The following is a 16,191-nucleotide window of genomic DNA, read 5'->3' on the forward strand; positions in this document are numbered from 1 at the left end:
TGGGATTTTTTGTACTGTATACACAGTGGCGTCACTCACTTGTGTGTCTGTTCCACAGCTCATCTTTTAAGGCCTCCTTTCAGATAGTTGCTTTTGGGTTATACTTCACAGATTACTCAACTCATTGTGTTTACTCAGTAATTCTATCATGCAATTATATATGGTGTGTCTCCTCTTTTCAGGGGTTCCACGTATAACAGCAGTGTTTTCACTGAGCACAAGACCAGAGGAGGAATCATATGTTCAGGAGACAACAAAACCTGAAATTAGGAGTTCAGGTGAGCATGAGAAGATGTGGTTAGTTCCAAGTTAGTAGAGAATGTAACAGGCTTTGTGTGTCTGAGAATTAATGCGTCCTTGTACAGATCCATGGAAACTTAAGGGGTGTATTTAAGGGAGCCTTGTTACAGCAATTATCATAGCAGATTTTACGGAAATTTGACATAAATTTCAATGGAGGAAAACGAAAATATACAAATATGCAGATATAAAAGTATAGAGATAAATAAGATATTATATGTATATTTTTTCAAAGAAAAACAATGGTTAGAGGGACGTTACAGTTAGTTGATAATGTCAGTTAAGACATACTATTTTAAAGAAACAAAACCACTGAAATGTACAAATAACTCTAACTCACATCCTAAAGTAACTATCACTTGTATCCTGCCATGCACAGTTTTGCCATCAATGATGTCATAGGACATGTCATGAGTGACGTAATACGGGAAGTAATTAGCAATGTATGGCGAGTGAACGAGTTAGTTTTGTTGGGGCACAAGGTAGGAGAATTGCCTAGCTCAAATATATCGAGAGGAGATGAGTAGGATGACTGTTTCTGCTGGTGGTAGATGCAACAACACCTCCGCCGATTGACTCAACACCGGACAACATTAGTAACCCTCATAGCCTGGTTGAAAGCGCTGTAAAACAATTTGAGCTTCCTTTGGCAGTCAGACAAAATGACTGTGTCTCTATGACTGTGATGGCCTGCAAAGAGACAAGTAAGCTGATGCAGACCCCAGCTACAGTTGCAGCAACGGTTCCTAAACTGGACAAGAAATATAAAGTGCCAGATGAGTCACTTGCTTGTCTTCTCGTTCACCCACAACAGGACCAAATTACAATTCTGTGGTTTAAAAAAAAAAAAATCATATTCTCCCGGCTTCCCTAATGAACACAGGTTTTGGTTGTGTGCAGTTGGGGGTTGGCTCCCCCATGGACTCCTAACCCCTAGTGGACACCCGCCCCTCACTTTACATATTTATCTTAAAACATTTTTGCCCATGCACAGCGGGGTTTGCTGCTTCAGCCAGCACCGTGGGTGCCAGAACCCATGCTAGGCAAATCCATTTGCTGTGTGTCAGTGTGGTGTTGCCTGCAGGCCCTGCACCTATCCCTTGCAGGTTACCAAACGCCTCATTAACCCATGTCAAAATCACAGTTTTGACCTTTAGTAAAACCTGATTTTAAATATTAAATAACTCACCTCTAAGTGTTGCTGCCCAGAAGGTTGGGTATACAATATGTAAGTGTTGAACTTATTCCCCAGCTGAAAGCGAAGAGAACTACCCAACCACCCATGAGTTCTCATCAGTAAGGTAGAAATACCTAAAGATACCATCGCATTTAAGTCGTTTCGCCCCAGACGGTGTTTCATCGTAACTTCCATTCCCTGTAGGAAGATGGATCGCCTCAACAATTTCATTATCTGCATCAACCATCTAAGGGGCCTATGGTCTGTCTGAACCCGGAAGTGAGTGCCAAACAGGGATGGTCACAGCTTCTTCAGCACCCAGATCACAGCAAAGGTTTCTCTCTCAATGGCAATCCCATCGTTGTTATTGAGGAAGTAACCTCCTACTGATGAGGGCTACAGGTTAGTCTAGGGCTGGCTCATTTAACTGTGACAATACTGCCCCAATGCCATACTGTGAGGCATCCGTTTGCACAATAAATTCTTTGGGAAATTTGGGGGCCTTGGTTACAGGGGATGTACATATGGCCTGTTTGAGGAAGTCAAAGGCTTTCTGGCATTCCTCTGTCCATATCACCTTTCTTGGCTCCTTCTTCAAAGTCAACTCAGTCGAGGGGGCAATAGTGGTACCATACCCCTTGACAAACCTCCTGTAGTAACCAGTAAGGCCCAAGAATGCCTTCCCTTTTGTCTGCCTTTTGGAGGGCTTCAAGGCCATATTGCTTTATATCATGGCCTGGAGGGACTGCTCCTCCCCCCCCCGCCCATCAGGCATTCCAAGTACACTATAGACCCCTGCCTTATCTGAAACTTACTGGCCTTGATATTCAGGCCTGCATGTTGCAGAACCTGAAGCACTTCCTGGAGCTGAAACAGGTGTCTTACCAACTGCTACTCAAGACAGCTATGGCATCCAGGTAAGGAGCTCTGAAGACCTCCATTCAAAGCCAGATCCTGGTTTACCAGCCTCTGGAAGGTGGCAGGGGCATTTTTCCAGTCAAAGGGCATTACCTTGAATTCGAAGTGGCCTCTGGTGTGGAAAACGCTATACTCAATTTAGCCACCACAGTTAGGGCAATCTGCCAGTAACCTCAAGTCATTCCAAAAGTACTCAGGTACATGGCAGTTCCCAACTGATATGAGCTCATCATCTCAAGGAATGGGTGACTGAATTGAGCCCCCTGTATTCCAGCCAGAACTGGAGTTCTATGGTGGTGCCCAGTGGGGCAGCCTTTGGAACCAGCATCACTGGGCTGGATCAGGGACTACTGGAGTGGTCCCAACTCCAGCAACTTGGAGACCTCCTCCTTGGTTATGTCCCTCTCCTTGTCTGACCCTCTGTAGATTTGGTTTTGACAGAGGACCTGTCACCAGTGTCAACATCGTGGCTACACAAGTTTGTAAGCCCATGGCTCAGGGAGAACAGAGATCGAAACTGTCCCAATAGCTGGCAACAGTCCCTCTGCTGCTCTGGGGTCAGAGGTTGACATGACTCATCTCTCTCCTTGGATGACTCGAGATCAGGGAGAAGTTCCCTCTCCTTCTCTACTCCATCATCCATCACCAAAAACATGGTGACATTTGCCCTGTACCAGCTACAGACACATTTCAAGCACCAATTTTATATTTATTAACAATGAAATCTAATGACTGTCAGAATTTTTATTAAATATATTGTAAATGTAATTTTAGTAAGCTGCCACTGCTGAGCTGGGTACTTTCAAGAAAAGGCCTCTTGAATTCTGTTCAGTCTCTGAAGCCACACAAGAGGCCCACTAAATGGCCATTGGAAGAGAAAACTTCTGGCTAGCTTCCAAGTTATCAGAAGCCTTCTTCCAGAACGTCTGCATTTGGTTGCAGCAGGCTAGCATGTAACTAACCACATCCTGAGAGGGCTTCTTTGGAGCTTGCTCCCCCCGCACGCCTCACTAAACTGAAAGGCGCCATTACTGGGTGACCATAGAGCAGTTCAAGAAGGCTCAATCCTACTGCTTTCAGCACTATTTTGTGTATGCTAAGAGTAAGCAGGGCAAGAGGACGTCCTGCTTCCACCACATGGGCTCCGGTAGGGCCATACCCATGTCCTTGAGGGTCTTGTTGAATCTCTCAACATCCCATTAGTCTCGGGGTAATACGTTGTGAAGAACTTCTAGGTTACCCCACAATCCTTCCACATGGACTTCATGTATATGGGCATGATATGATGTTGATGCCACTGTCTGACACCACTTGCATGAGGAAACCCATCAAGGCCCTAGCCACTGCAGGTGTAGTTATGATTTTCAGAGGGATGAACTTTGGATTGCATGTGGCATGGTCCACCAAATCCTGGGTAAACCTGTTGCCCAAGGCAATTTTGGGGTCTAGAGACCTACAATGTTGATGCCCACCCTCTCAAAGGGGGTGCCAGCAGGCATGGGAGTCAGGGAAACATTGAGCTTCTTCCCTGTCTTCCCACTGGCTTGGTAAGCGAGACGAGTCTTACTGAAAGCATCGGAGACTGTCCACATCTAGTGCCAATAAAAATGGGTGACAAACCTGTCAAAGCTCCTTGTCCTGTCCCAGATGTCCTGCTGGGGAATCTCATGAGCCAAACCCAGTACAAAGGCCCTGTAACATTGGGGAACCACCAGCACATGTTGCCCCATGCACAAGCTCTTTAGGCTCACTGTAGAGGAGGCTGTTCTAAGGTAAATAAGGCGATCTCCAGAGGTGCCATCAGTTGCCTGGGCTTCGGCCTGCCACCTCAGCCTCTCTGGGGTTAGGCAGTCGGTAGGTCCACCCTCAACTTGCCATCCTGCAGGCTCAGGCAGGTCTCCTACAGAGGCAGTGTCCTCCCTAGGTGGGTCCAGGGCCGCCTCCTCCTGCAGCTCATCTACCAGTACTGCTGGAGCTTCCGATGCTGGTTTTCCAAGCCATCTGCTGTTCCCTTTCTTTGCAGCTGCCTGGACCCTTCTTTCTTGCTCCAGGCTCTCTTGACTCTCCTCCCATGCAGCCTTGCAATACTTCTTGTTGCCCATCTAGGAGTTTGGCCATTCCATTCACCACTTAATGTGAATCTCACTGTAACGACTTGCGGTTAGAAGTGCACTGCACTGCACTCTAACAAATACATTAAAGAAAACCCCACATACTCTGACACTCTCCTGCAGCGCCTCACTGGTGGAGTTGCAGACTAGTGATTTGGGGAAGCTGCTTCCTTATCTGGGTGACAGACTCTTTTGCCAATCACCACCAAAACATTAATAAATGCCCTACATATGAATGACTTTTTCCACAAGCTGTGGCTGAAGGTAACTGGGCTGGTGCAAGAAACCAAAGTTGAAGTGGCTGAACCAAAGTCGTCTTTTTTATTGATAATCTGTTATCAGGCAGAGGACTAAAGCTGTCTGGGGCCAAACTTAAAATATACAGGCGATCCTGTTTTAAAACATTCAAAAGACTCCTGACTAACAATACATATTAAATACACAATGGTTTTCCCATAATAACAACCAAGATGTAATCTACTCTGACGAATCTGATTGATCGAATTTCTCAGTTGTTGTCTAATCGATTAGCTGTTTTTCAGCTCTAGCCTGCTTAAAATGATGCCAATTTTGCACCACTGGGCATTCGCCAGTCATTGCATGGACTGGTACATGTTTGTCACTCAAGGTATCCAACACTTGCTTTCATTAGACTTCTTGAGTTTTATCAGTAATAGGGAAGAATAACATTTGTCGTTCAGTGCACATGCCTATCCGAGACCAATGTGACCTATTTCTGTTTCTTGACTATCATTGACTGTTTGTCTGTATTATGACTGTCCCTCTTTCACAGGTGGCAACATAGTTGTTTTTTGTTTAATTAAGAAAATATTTTTCCTAATTTAATTTTTCTTTCTATGTCAGGTATGTCAAGTATGCTTGTGAAGGAGTCCACTACATGCTATGAAAACAAGACCTCTGTTCCAAAGTCTGTCCTTAACCAATACCAAATACTCCAAAGTGAGGACAAGCACACCCTCTCCACTGATGGTAAAAAGGCATATAAAAGAATTGGGAATCATCTACACCATCAGAAATACCATGGGCTAAAGAAGCGCTTTCCCTGTAGCTATTGTGGAAAGGGTTTTGCTCACAAGTCCTATCTTCTTCGTCACCAGAGAATCCATACTGGTGAGAAGCCCTTTTCCTGTACTGAATGTCCGAAGAGATTTACTCAGCTGTCAATTCTTCAGTGTCACCAGAGAATTCACACAGGTGAGAAACCCTTTCTCTGCACTGAATGTGGGAAAGGTTTTACTCAGCAGGGAGGGCTTAAACGTCACCTGAACATACATAAGGGTGAGTTTGAGAAACCCTTTCCTTGCTCTGAATGTGGGAAGTGCTTTGTGTACAAGTCAGATTTTCAGCGTCACCAGAGAAGCCATATTAAGAGCTTTGCGTTTAACTTAGACTTTCAACAAGACCAGAGAATTCAAAATGATGAAAGGCCATTTGCCTGCACTGAATGTGGGAAGGGCTTTACTCTCAAATCAACACTTAAACGCCACCTGAAAATCCACACAGGTGAAATTGAGAAACACTTTTCCTGCAGTGAGTGTGGTAAGTGCTTTACTCACCAACCAGGACTTAAACGCCACATGAAAATCCACAGGGGTGCAATTGAGAAACCCTTTGTTTGCAGCGAGTGTGAGAAGAGATTTCTCTATAAGTCAGATTTAGAACGTCACCGAAGAATCCACACTGGTGAGAAGCCCTTTGTTTGCAGTGTGTGTGGGAAAAGCTTTATTCAAAGGTCAAATCTTCGACATCACCTGAGAACCCACAAAGAAGCCACTTTCATGCAATCATTATGAAAAGATTTTTAATCTGCGCACAACTTTTAAACATAGCCAGATAATCCAAACAGGTTAGAAACAATTTTCATGCATTGAATGTGTGAAGAGTTTTATGTATGAAACAAACCTTCAGTATCATTATAGAGTGTACATGGATGAGAAGCTATTTTCTTGCACTAAGTACAAGAACAACTTGGTGAATCATTGATCTTCACTGTCACCAGACATTCCACATAGGTGATAAGCCATTTGCATACACAGAATGCAATAAGATGTTTGCTAAAAAAGGACATCCTATGACCCTATATTGTCTACACTGGTTTGAACCCTAGAAGTTGAACGATCATTTCACAAAAGATATCTTCAACATCACAAGTGAATTTTCACGAGGCCTGGAACTTTTAAATGTATTATGAACTTCAAATGAGTATTCATATCAATAGACAGTTCAATCCCTACACCAATGATGGGAAAATAAGTTGTAGATCTGCTTTGTGTTATCTACAACTTCTTCAGTTGAAGTTTATTTGCCTGATCGTTTATAAATTCTCACCTACTGACACCCGTCTAAGCAAGCTAGTATGGAAGGGAATAACTGCATCTGGTATTTCCTGTAGTTGGAACTGTTCAATAGGGATCGGCTGCACTTTGCTTATTGAGGAAAGTCCACTCTTCGATGTTTTTATCTGCACTAAGTACTTCTCTATATTTTTTTAATTTCTTTTAGCCTGGGTCTTACTTAATGTAATTTCTATTGTGGTCTTAGCAGTAAATATATGAACCTTGTCTTTCCACAAAAGGATGAATTTGGACTGTGAACACCTCTTTTAGGCCATGCTAAGTAGGCCTGGGTTGAGTTTGTGGAGCTTTACTCCGCGAAGTGCTGCAAGAACTCTGCTGCGCTATGCGGAGTTCCATAAGCGGCAGAGTCTATTGAGTCGCACTGCTCCCACTGATTTTATGTGTGCTGTAAGTTTGTCCTGTGCTGTACAATCAATGCAAATGGCACTAGGCATCACACCAGAGGGTGCTGCTACTTTCTGCCTCTCGAACAGACTCTAGTGGCAGATTTCTCAACGTGAGCGGCTGCTACCAGCTGCCAACACCTGCGTTGAGGAATCTTGCAGAGAGGAGGTATAGCACCCAATTTTTTCTCATGAGCGCCTACCAACATAGTGTTGATACGCTCAAGAGAGAAAACTCCGCTCTGTGTCACTTCACCGAGTTTTTTGGAACTATGTGCAGAACACGGATTGGGCAAAACTCCGCCGGTATAGCGGAATATGTCACCCACCCCTAATTGCTAATCAAATCTTGGGATGTAGATAACCTGTGCACACACATAGAAATCAAACATATGATATGGCAGTCTCTGACACTGTAAGAAAAAGTAATTGAAGCTTGTTGATCTCGTAGCTTTAATGTTCGTTCTGGAAAACACCAGCGGACACGTGTTTCGTCAGAGTACAACACACTCTGACACTTCAGGGCTGGATATAAAACAAAATGTACACACCACTGACTATTCAAGTCAGAATGTCCGTTACACATGACATCCCTAGGGATGAGATGGTCAAAAGATCAAAATTCTCCAATTCGCGCCTCATGTACACATTTTACATCTTTTAAGAAGGCTTCAGAGATTATCAGTGAGCATGCAAAAAAAGAAGAAAGAGGGGGCATGTGTTTCACACCGACATTTCAAGTACCGGTTAGTGTACTCGATTGCCCCATTGTCGTGATAACTTACTAAAACAGAAAATTCCAATTCATGCTAAAATATCACAATAACTATTATAAGATTGCCTCTACACAAATAGACCAATAATTTGCCTGTACAGAGACAAACCTTTCTACTTAAAGATCTTTGTGATAAGACAAAATTGACTTTTCTTGTACGTGTGTAAATTAGGTGTCACCCATGTGTTTGAAAAAGTGGGGGGATGAAAAGAAAACCGTGAACCTCAAAAACACCCCACAACTCTGTGTTGTTCTTGGACAGTAATGGGAGAAGTTAAAGTTCTAGAATGTGTGACAAACGACATGCTAATACATACCTACGTCCTAGTAGAAGCGAGAAAATCAATCCCTACAGGATTTACAGAAAAGAAGGGGGGAGAACTCTACTTTACTGGCTTCACCAAGAATAAATAGTCATAAAACTCATACTCCAATAAAGACAAAAATGTTGGAAGACAATGATCACTCACCCCACAACCAGTGATAATTCCAACCCGGTTTGGGTATCGGTAGATTGTTCGGTAAACGATGAGAGAGAATCAATGTTCCGCTATGGGAATAGACCGGTCCAAATGTACAGAGATAAAAGGAAAGACAGATGTTAGAACTGCCCTTTTATGAAAAGGTATTCCAATTTAAATTTAAACTGTGCTGGCATATGTAAAAACTGGCTCCTAACCCATGCAATCCTGCACAGAACCTCGTCAAAAGGATATAATGACTGCATGAAACAATGGCTTCCACTATAGCCAAACTAAGTACACTACTATTAGTAAACTAGACTATCAAAAGTCGAAAGATTTAACATTGTGCAAGCAATGGATGCCCTGAACCTCTTCCAAGGAACGAACCGCCAGCTCTGTATTCACGTAATGAGGTAGTAAGTCTTGCATGGCAAGTCGTGCCCACTGACATCCACAGTTAAAAGAAAGTCTAGAGTGTTTGCAAAAAGACCCACCTGTGGCGGTATGCTCAATGATTGTTTGAGCGATCGCCGGGTCAGGACAGACGTAAGTAAGTCATCAGATGTAGACTGCAAGTAATCTTGAAAAAGTATAGCGCAAAGATTAGCTAGTGGCATTACAGGTAGTTATCAAGAAAAACAGACAAAGTATAAACACCACTTGCATCAGGAAAATTAAACTTCCAAGTGTGAATTTCAATGGTAACGGCTCCTCGATAACAGCCTACATATCAAGATAATAATCATTCTCAGAAATCAGCCCCATTGTACGACGAGGCACAATTTTTGATAGATATATGCCGCGCACATACCTGGCGGTCTGTCCAACCCCGGTCAAGGCGTCTTGCTCGCGATGTGTGTCCGCGGCAATTGGCAAGACGCATGCGCTATATTGGGATGCGTTTCCTTCTGTAAAAAGACTAGACCGGTGTACACGTTTCCGATCGCCGCGTTCAGGCACACCGGAAGTGAGTCCACATGTAAATATTTGTCATGTGGCTGAAAAGATGCGCATGCGTCTAGTGTCTGAACAAAACCCCTGACCTGCGCAAACTGTTTAGACAATGTGTATGTAATAATACACCAGGCCGACGATATGAGGTAAAAATTACTCCAGAGTTCTCCTATCGAGTTACAAGTGTCTCCCCCGAAAACACCACACAACATGCAAAGTGTAGCATGGATGTGCACATGGACCAAAATCAAGGGAGAGAATCAAGAAGCGGTTCAGATACAAATCAAAAAGGCGACTTAATAATACAGAAAAATAATTCATTTCTAAATGTATATACAAGAAGCGATTTTACTACATTTTTAAAACATTTTAAAAAACAAATTACATCACACGGCATCTACTCTCAAGCCAAACTCACACGGTGTGAAACACATGCCCCCTCTTTCTTCTTTTTTCGCATGCTCACTGATAATCTCTGAAGCCTTTTTAAAATGTGTAAAATGTGTACATGATGCGCGAATTGGAGAATTTTGATCTTTTGACCATCTCATCCCTAGGGATGTCATGTGTAATGAACATTCTGACTTGAATAGTCAGTGGTGTGTACATTTTGTTTTATCTCCAGCCCTGAAGAGTCAGACTGTGTTGTACTCTGACGAAACACGTGTCGGCTGGTGTTTTCCAGAATGAACATTAAAGCTACGAGATCAACAAGCTTCAATTACTTTTTCCTACAGTGTCAGAGATTGCCATATCATATGTTTGATTTCTATGTGTGTGCACAGGTTATCTGTATCTAATGTAGATGTATGTTCTGTACAAACATCATTCAAGGGGTTGTTAGGGTCACCCCTTTCCTGGTAGCACCACACTATTATGCTTCTATAGTGAACTGGCCAATTATATAGCAATAAATTACTATGGGGTAACCCAGTATCCCTCAGAACCTGGGCATCATATACAATATAGACAATGGTTCTGTTGGGCAAAGGATTTCTTCCAATTTTCATATATTATTTCATCAGTTTTTTACAAAAACGCAGTCTCGACTTACTTACAATTTATCAAACTTAAACGTAAAAATGCAAATCCAAAACAACCAATAGGGTATGAAATGATTATTTTATGAATTCAATGTCATTCATGAATTCAATGTCATTTAATGACATTCGTTCTCTGGAGGACCTTCTTGTTTTTAGAAGAGCTGTTAAAACTCACCTCATTCCTCTGTCCTATTAATTTCTCCCTACTTTTTCTGTGTTATTGGTTGTGTTGCTTGTTCTAGATATAGCGCCGGGACGCCCCTTGGCTGGGGCAGCTGTGCGCTTAAAAAATCCAAATAACATAACATAACATAACATAGTAACCCTGCATTCAATGTATAGTTTTATAGATTCTACAAAACGGCGCATCAGAACAAAGTGATAGTGATATATTAGTGCAGTGATTCGTCGTGCAGTGAAAAATATAAACAGTGAATTATACACAAGTGAAGGAACAATTGGGATTTAAAAGGTTGGCCAAAGCAGTATTCAATTGGAAATATTCCTATCTGACAGATACAGAAGCCCGTGGACCAGCACGGAATATTCCACAGTAATTGCCAACAGTAGTGGCACATAGGAATATTTCCAATTGAATACTGCTTTGGCCAACCTTTTAAATCCCAATTGTTCCTTCACTTGTGTATAATTCACTGTTTATATTTTTCACTGCACGACGAATCACTGCACTAATATATCGCTATCACTTTGTTCTGATGCGCCGTTTTGTAGAATCTATAAAACTATACATTGAATGCAGGGTTACTATGAATGACATTGAATTCATAAAATAATCATTTCATACCCTATTGGTTGTTTTGGATTTGCATTTTTACGTTTAAGTTTGATAAATTGTAAGTAAGTCGCGACTGCGTTTTTGTAAAAAACTGATGAAATAATATATGAAAATTGGAAGAAATCCTTTGCCAACAGAACAATTATATAGCAGAGCGCATTCACTCCCTCACACTAAGAACCCTTGCCGTAGCTATTTAGCAAATCTTGGGATGTGATTATTAACTATCTTTTTGTTTGAATTTCCTATGGGTTTTTATGGATTTTTCAAATTCATATTATTGTATGCTTTTATGGTTATACTATTTAATGTATACCGAATAAAGATGATCTGATCTGATGGGAAAATACTTTTATAAAAAGTAAGTTTACAGAATCGCTAGAGAATTCCCCAAAGAAGTTGCAGCTCTCTCAGGGCACGGCTGTAAACAGAGTTTTCTATAGTATGAGAAATGCTGCACTCAAAAGTGCAGTACTCAAGTCTGTTCTTTCTGTGCAACAAGTGTGGAAAAAAGCTTTATTCAAAGCACATGTGCTCTAACACGAAGGAATGCAGAGAGGAATGATACCCTTCTCCTGTGCTGTTAGTGTGAGATCTACACAGGTTGCTCCCCATACATAGATTTGCATTATGTGACACCCCCCCTGCCACAGCCATGTTACTGCCTCCTTGTGCAGCACAGCCTACCTGCCCCTGCTTTGTAACTGCCCCCTTATGCTTCACAGCCCCCCTGCCACAGCCATGTTACTGCCCCCTTGTGCTGCACACCCAACCTGCCCCAGCCTTTGTAACTGCCCCATTGTGCTTCACAGCCCCCTGCCACAGCCATGTTACTGCCCCTTGTGCTGCGCAGCCCACCTGCCACAGCCATGTTACTGCCCCTTGTGCTGCACAGCCCCACTGCTCCTCAACAGCCATCAGCACTGAAGTTAGGCTTCATGTGAACGTGTGGAACTGAGCCAAGCACCTGCCACATGAAACCAGCACTGCAGTGTTTGCATGATCAAGAAACGTGAGAGCATTTAACATTATTTTTTTATCAGCCGGGCTCCTTCATCCCAGCTTGTCCAATATGAAGTGTTTTTTAACTAAACACATGCAGGTAGTGCACTGGACCTTACTGATAGCTCTTGGCGGGAGGAGAGGATCCCGGACATTTAGTGACAATTGTGAGAGAGTAGCTTTGTGAAAGAGTCTTGTCTTCCAGACCCCGGACTCAACCTGCACAGTTGTGATATCTGGCTCAGCCGTGTAAATTCTTATCAAGCGCCTAGAAACTCAGTCACCCAGAGATCCCCATGGGCAGCAACAGGACAGAGACAGGTCAGCCCAAAAGAGCCCTCTCGGCGAGTCCCAGAGTGGAACAGCACAATGCAGGCCCCAGAGTGGAGGAGTCACCGTGAAACCCCCTTTGTACAGGAGAATGAATGTGGCTGTTAGGAGGGGGCAGACCTGGAGTAGGAGGCACAGTTCACACCAGTGGAAAAAAATTATGTGTGGGCAGAACACAAAACTGATTTGCACTACTTGTGATAAAGTGTTGCATCTGAGTCATTGCAGCGGTTCTTGCAAAAGAGCGGAGGAGTGTTACTCCCCCTCATACACTGCTGCAGAAAGCGTGTAAATTAAAATGGTGATAAAATCATTTTATCACTATTTTATTTTTACATTGTCAACCGGAGTTTTGGGTGTGGCCAGTGTGTCATTGCTGCTGATTGGAAGCAATGAGGAGTGGCCACTTCAATTTGAATTGAGCATGTTGGTTTGGCCAGCTCTCTTACTACGGCCAGCCTGACATCGCACTTCAAACCTCTCCAGAGAGAGTAGGCACATGCCTCCAGTGCCTTTCGGAGCCCTGGGCCAGCCCGCTCCAGCCAATCCAGACGCTTCACTCATGCTGCCTAATATTGTTAACAGCATGAGAGCAGTGTCTGGATTGGATAAGGTAGTTGGCCGTGGGACGTCACGTTCAGAGGAGTCTTGTGCCAGGGATTGGAGAACATCCAGGACATGCTGCAGGATAAGGTTAGTGAAACTTTTAGTTTTTCTTTGTTAAATGTTTATTAGGTTTAGCCTGGGCAGAGCATGTGCTTCTCTGCGAGGCATGCTATATTTGGTATTTGGGCTACTGGGGACTGTAGACACGCCAACCGCTTTTGGTTGTGAAGAACCGGAATAACCCTCTTACTGGGTCTCGGCGGCGGGGGAATCGCCCAAGTCTTCCATACCCTTCATACGTAGTAAAAGGAGACACAGGAGCCTTCGTCTGCGGGAGGAACCCAGATTTTTTCAAATAGCCCGGGCTATGGAACAGAGTCCCAAGCTAGTCAGAAACAAGACAGAGGAGGCTGCTTCTTTACTCCGCAGCTTACAAGCCTTTTATATTTTTTCATCTCAGTCTCTTGGCTGTTAGTTCATTGTTCCATCAGGGCAGTGTTTGCAGTTGATAACCAGATCCAGACGACGTTTGTAGATGGTGACCTGGTCAAGGCTTGGTACACAAATCATTGTTATCTCGGCTTGATCAAGGCTCAGTCTTTCAGGTCATTGTTTAATCACCTTTATCAAGGCCCAGCAGTCAGACCATTGTCCAGATAACCGGATCATGGTGTCAAGGATGTTTTCTAGGCTGGGAGCAGGAGATGGAAAACAAATCCTATACACAGGGTGTGAGTGTCTCATGGCTTTCTGTTGAACTGCAAGAACACGGGGGGTTGGGTGTGCGACAGTTCCTGGGCAGAAATGCAGGCTGCAAGATGGATGTTGTCGTGTTAGTTAGATTTTCCTCAGGCATCAGCAGAAACGACCAGTTGGGTCGTGTGGAAGTGTTTGACACGAGATGGCAATGAAAAAGCAATGGAGTCTCGGTACAAATTATGCCGATCAGAAGAACGCTTTTCCTCAGACCCTCCTTTTGCCATTGAGTGGCAAATACTTTAAGAAATGTCAATGTTCATAAGGCCATCGGTTTCTTGTTGGAGCATCATCATCATATTGGTGCTGTGAATGTTAGAGGGTGTAGGCTTGACGGTCTGGACACACATTGTACAGAGCACTGGCAGACACTGAAAGCACAAACAGCAGGAGACCAGGACAGTTACTCCCAAGGCAAGGGAGATGAGGATCCTCCACCCCCACTGGGAAAGGAGGCCCCAGATCCAGCCTGTGAGGGACCAGTTCCCTTCATCCAGATGAATTTCAGAAAGGCGATGCAGACGTTGGATGGCATCGTACACTGTAGGTGCGTTGTCTGGGATGTACATGCAGCAGACTGGAGCCGATCAATTTACACCCATCACCACAATCAGCAAGGATGACATCTAGGACCATTCTGTTCTGGAGCGTTATGAGGCGTTCCGCCTGCAGCTATGCAGTGATGTTGGAGAGGGCACCAGCTGTTACTGTGATGGTGGCTTCAAGGACCCTGGTCAGTCCTCGTACAGCCCGACTGTTGGCCATGGGGCCCCAGAAAGGAAGGAAACCTTTAAAGAAGTCCCCGGTTTCCTGGCCTGCTGTATCCTCGGCTGAAATTACGCCCATAAGTGAGCGGCGCAGAGCGCCCTCCATTGACAGGTGATAACCTCCATGGGTAGAATACATTGGTGGAAGGAGGAAGGCCAGATAGCAGGTACCAGACCAGTTACGGGGAAGCCAAGTGTAGGCGGCAGTGCCACAGATGAAATAGGTATTGGGGAAGCCACAAGCTTCGGAGGAGATGTGGAGTTTAAAGCTTTTGTGATATCACACATACTGGTACCAACTTTCTTAGTCCCTAGGCCATGAATGCAGACACAGCCTTGCACATTTATGACATTCACAGTGTCTCGTTCATCAGGCAGTATCTTGTGCGGAATCTGGAAAATGTTTGTCGATTAGTTGAGTTAAATACTACCATCTCACCGAGTTCATCTGGTGATCGTAGCGTTGTGGTTGGGCAAAAAGGAGCATTGACTTGGCCAGACCTGTTCCGCCAGAAATCATCACGAAATGTTCCAAGGACAGAATTGGCAGTACCATTGACAGTGTAGGCCTCCTGTATCAACATCCACCATGCAAGACAAGACCAAGAGATGGAAAAGGGGTAGGTAAAGAATGAGACGGGGTGTATCATGGAACGCGGCGTATCATGGAACGCGGCATCGGTCCACAAACCCAGCAGTTGGAAATGTTCATGATCAGCTGGTGATGATGCAACATTTGGATGACGGTGTTGTTGAAGAATTCTGCACGGCAGGGTAATTCGTGGGCTGGTAGCGTGAAATACTGGTGTTCACCAGGAGTCGGGGTAGGAGTTGGTGAGGTAACAGGATGGTAGATTAGCAACAGCCAACCAAGGATAGACAGGATGAGGGAGACAAACAGCGTCACCACGGTGGCCGTGAAGCATTTACTATGTCGGAGACTGACATCTTGTTTCTGGATTCGGGTGTTTTGGACGGCTGCCATTGCGCTAAGCCAGGGACCTCTAGTAGCTGTCTGTGATTGGTGGTTGCTTCACTGGGCGCAGGTGCCAAGGGCCCTATGGCGTACCTTAGTCTGACACACTAGCACTACTCTCATCCGGGAAGATCACAGCCCTACAGCCTATAGGCACTTGGCGAAGTCAAGGACAAGCCTTCCCTCAGGGGTGCAAGTTGTATCGGTCGGAAGTAGGGACAGTATGGTCGGGAAACAATTGTTCTTGGTGTTGAGCAGAGTTAAGGGAGGGTTCCACCCTTCCTTTCAGTATGCTGTCACTCTCTGCTTCCGTGGATGTAGAATGCAGTCTGCCATCGCTAAATGGACAAACGTCGGGACGGTTTCTGTTTCTGAGTCTCCTTGTCCTTCCCTCACCCACTGATCATAGGGGAGTGGCAGAGGCACACGCCTACAGTGCGACGAATGCACCAAAT

At 44.3% G+C, this 16,191-nt stretch overlaps 1 protein-coding gene across 1 annotated transcript in view; it reads left to right on the forward strand.

Annotated features, from left to right (window-relative positions):
* Positions 1–11,638, forward strand: part of LOC144756214 (uncharacterized) — a 107,336-nt gene extending 95,698 nt beyond the window's left edge. Inside the window, exons 5-6 of the mRNA XM_078645826.1 lie at positions 183–278; positions 5,371–11,638. Of these exons, the coding sequence (XP_078501952.1) occupies positions 183–278; positions 5,371–6,320 (1,046 nt within the window). The 3' untranslated portion in view covers positions 6,321–11,638. The remainder of the gene's footprint in view (positions 1–182; positions 279–5,370) is intronic.
* Positions 11,639–16,191: the final 4,553 nt, after the last annotated feature.

The sequence above is a fragment of the Lissotriton helveticus genome, chromosome 5_1 (genome assembly GCF_964261635.1).
Source record: "Lissotriton helveticus chromosome 5_1, aLisHel1.1, whole genome shotgun sequence".
Lineage (NCBI taxonomy): Eukaryota > Metazoa > Chordata > Amphibia > Caudata > Salamandridae > Lissotriton > Lissotriton helveticus.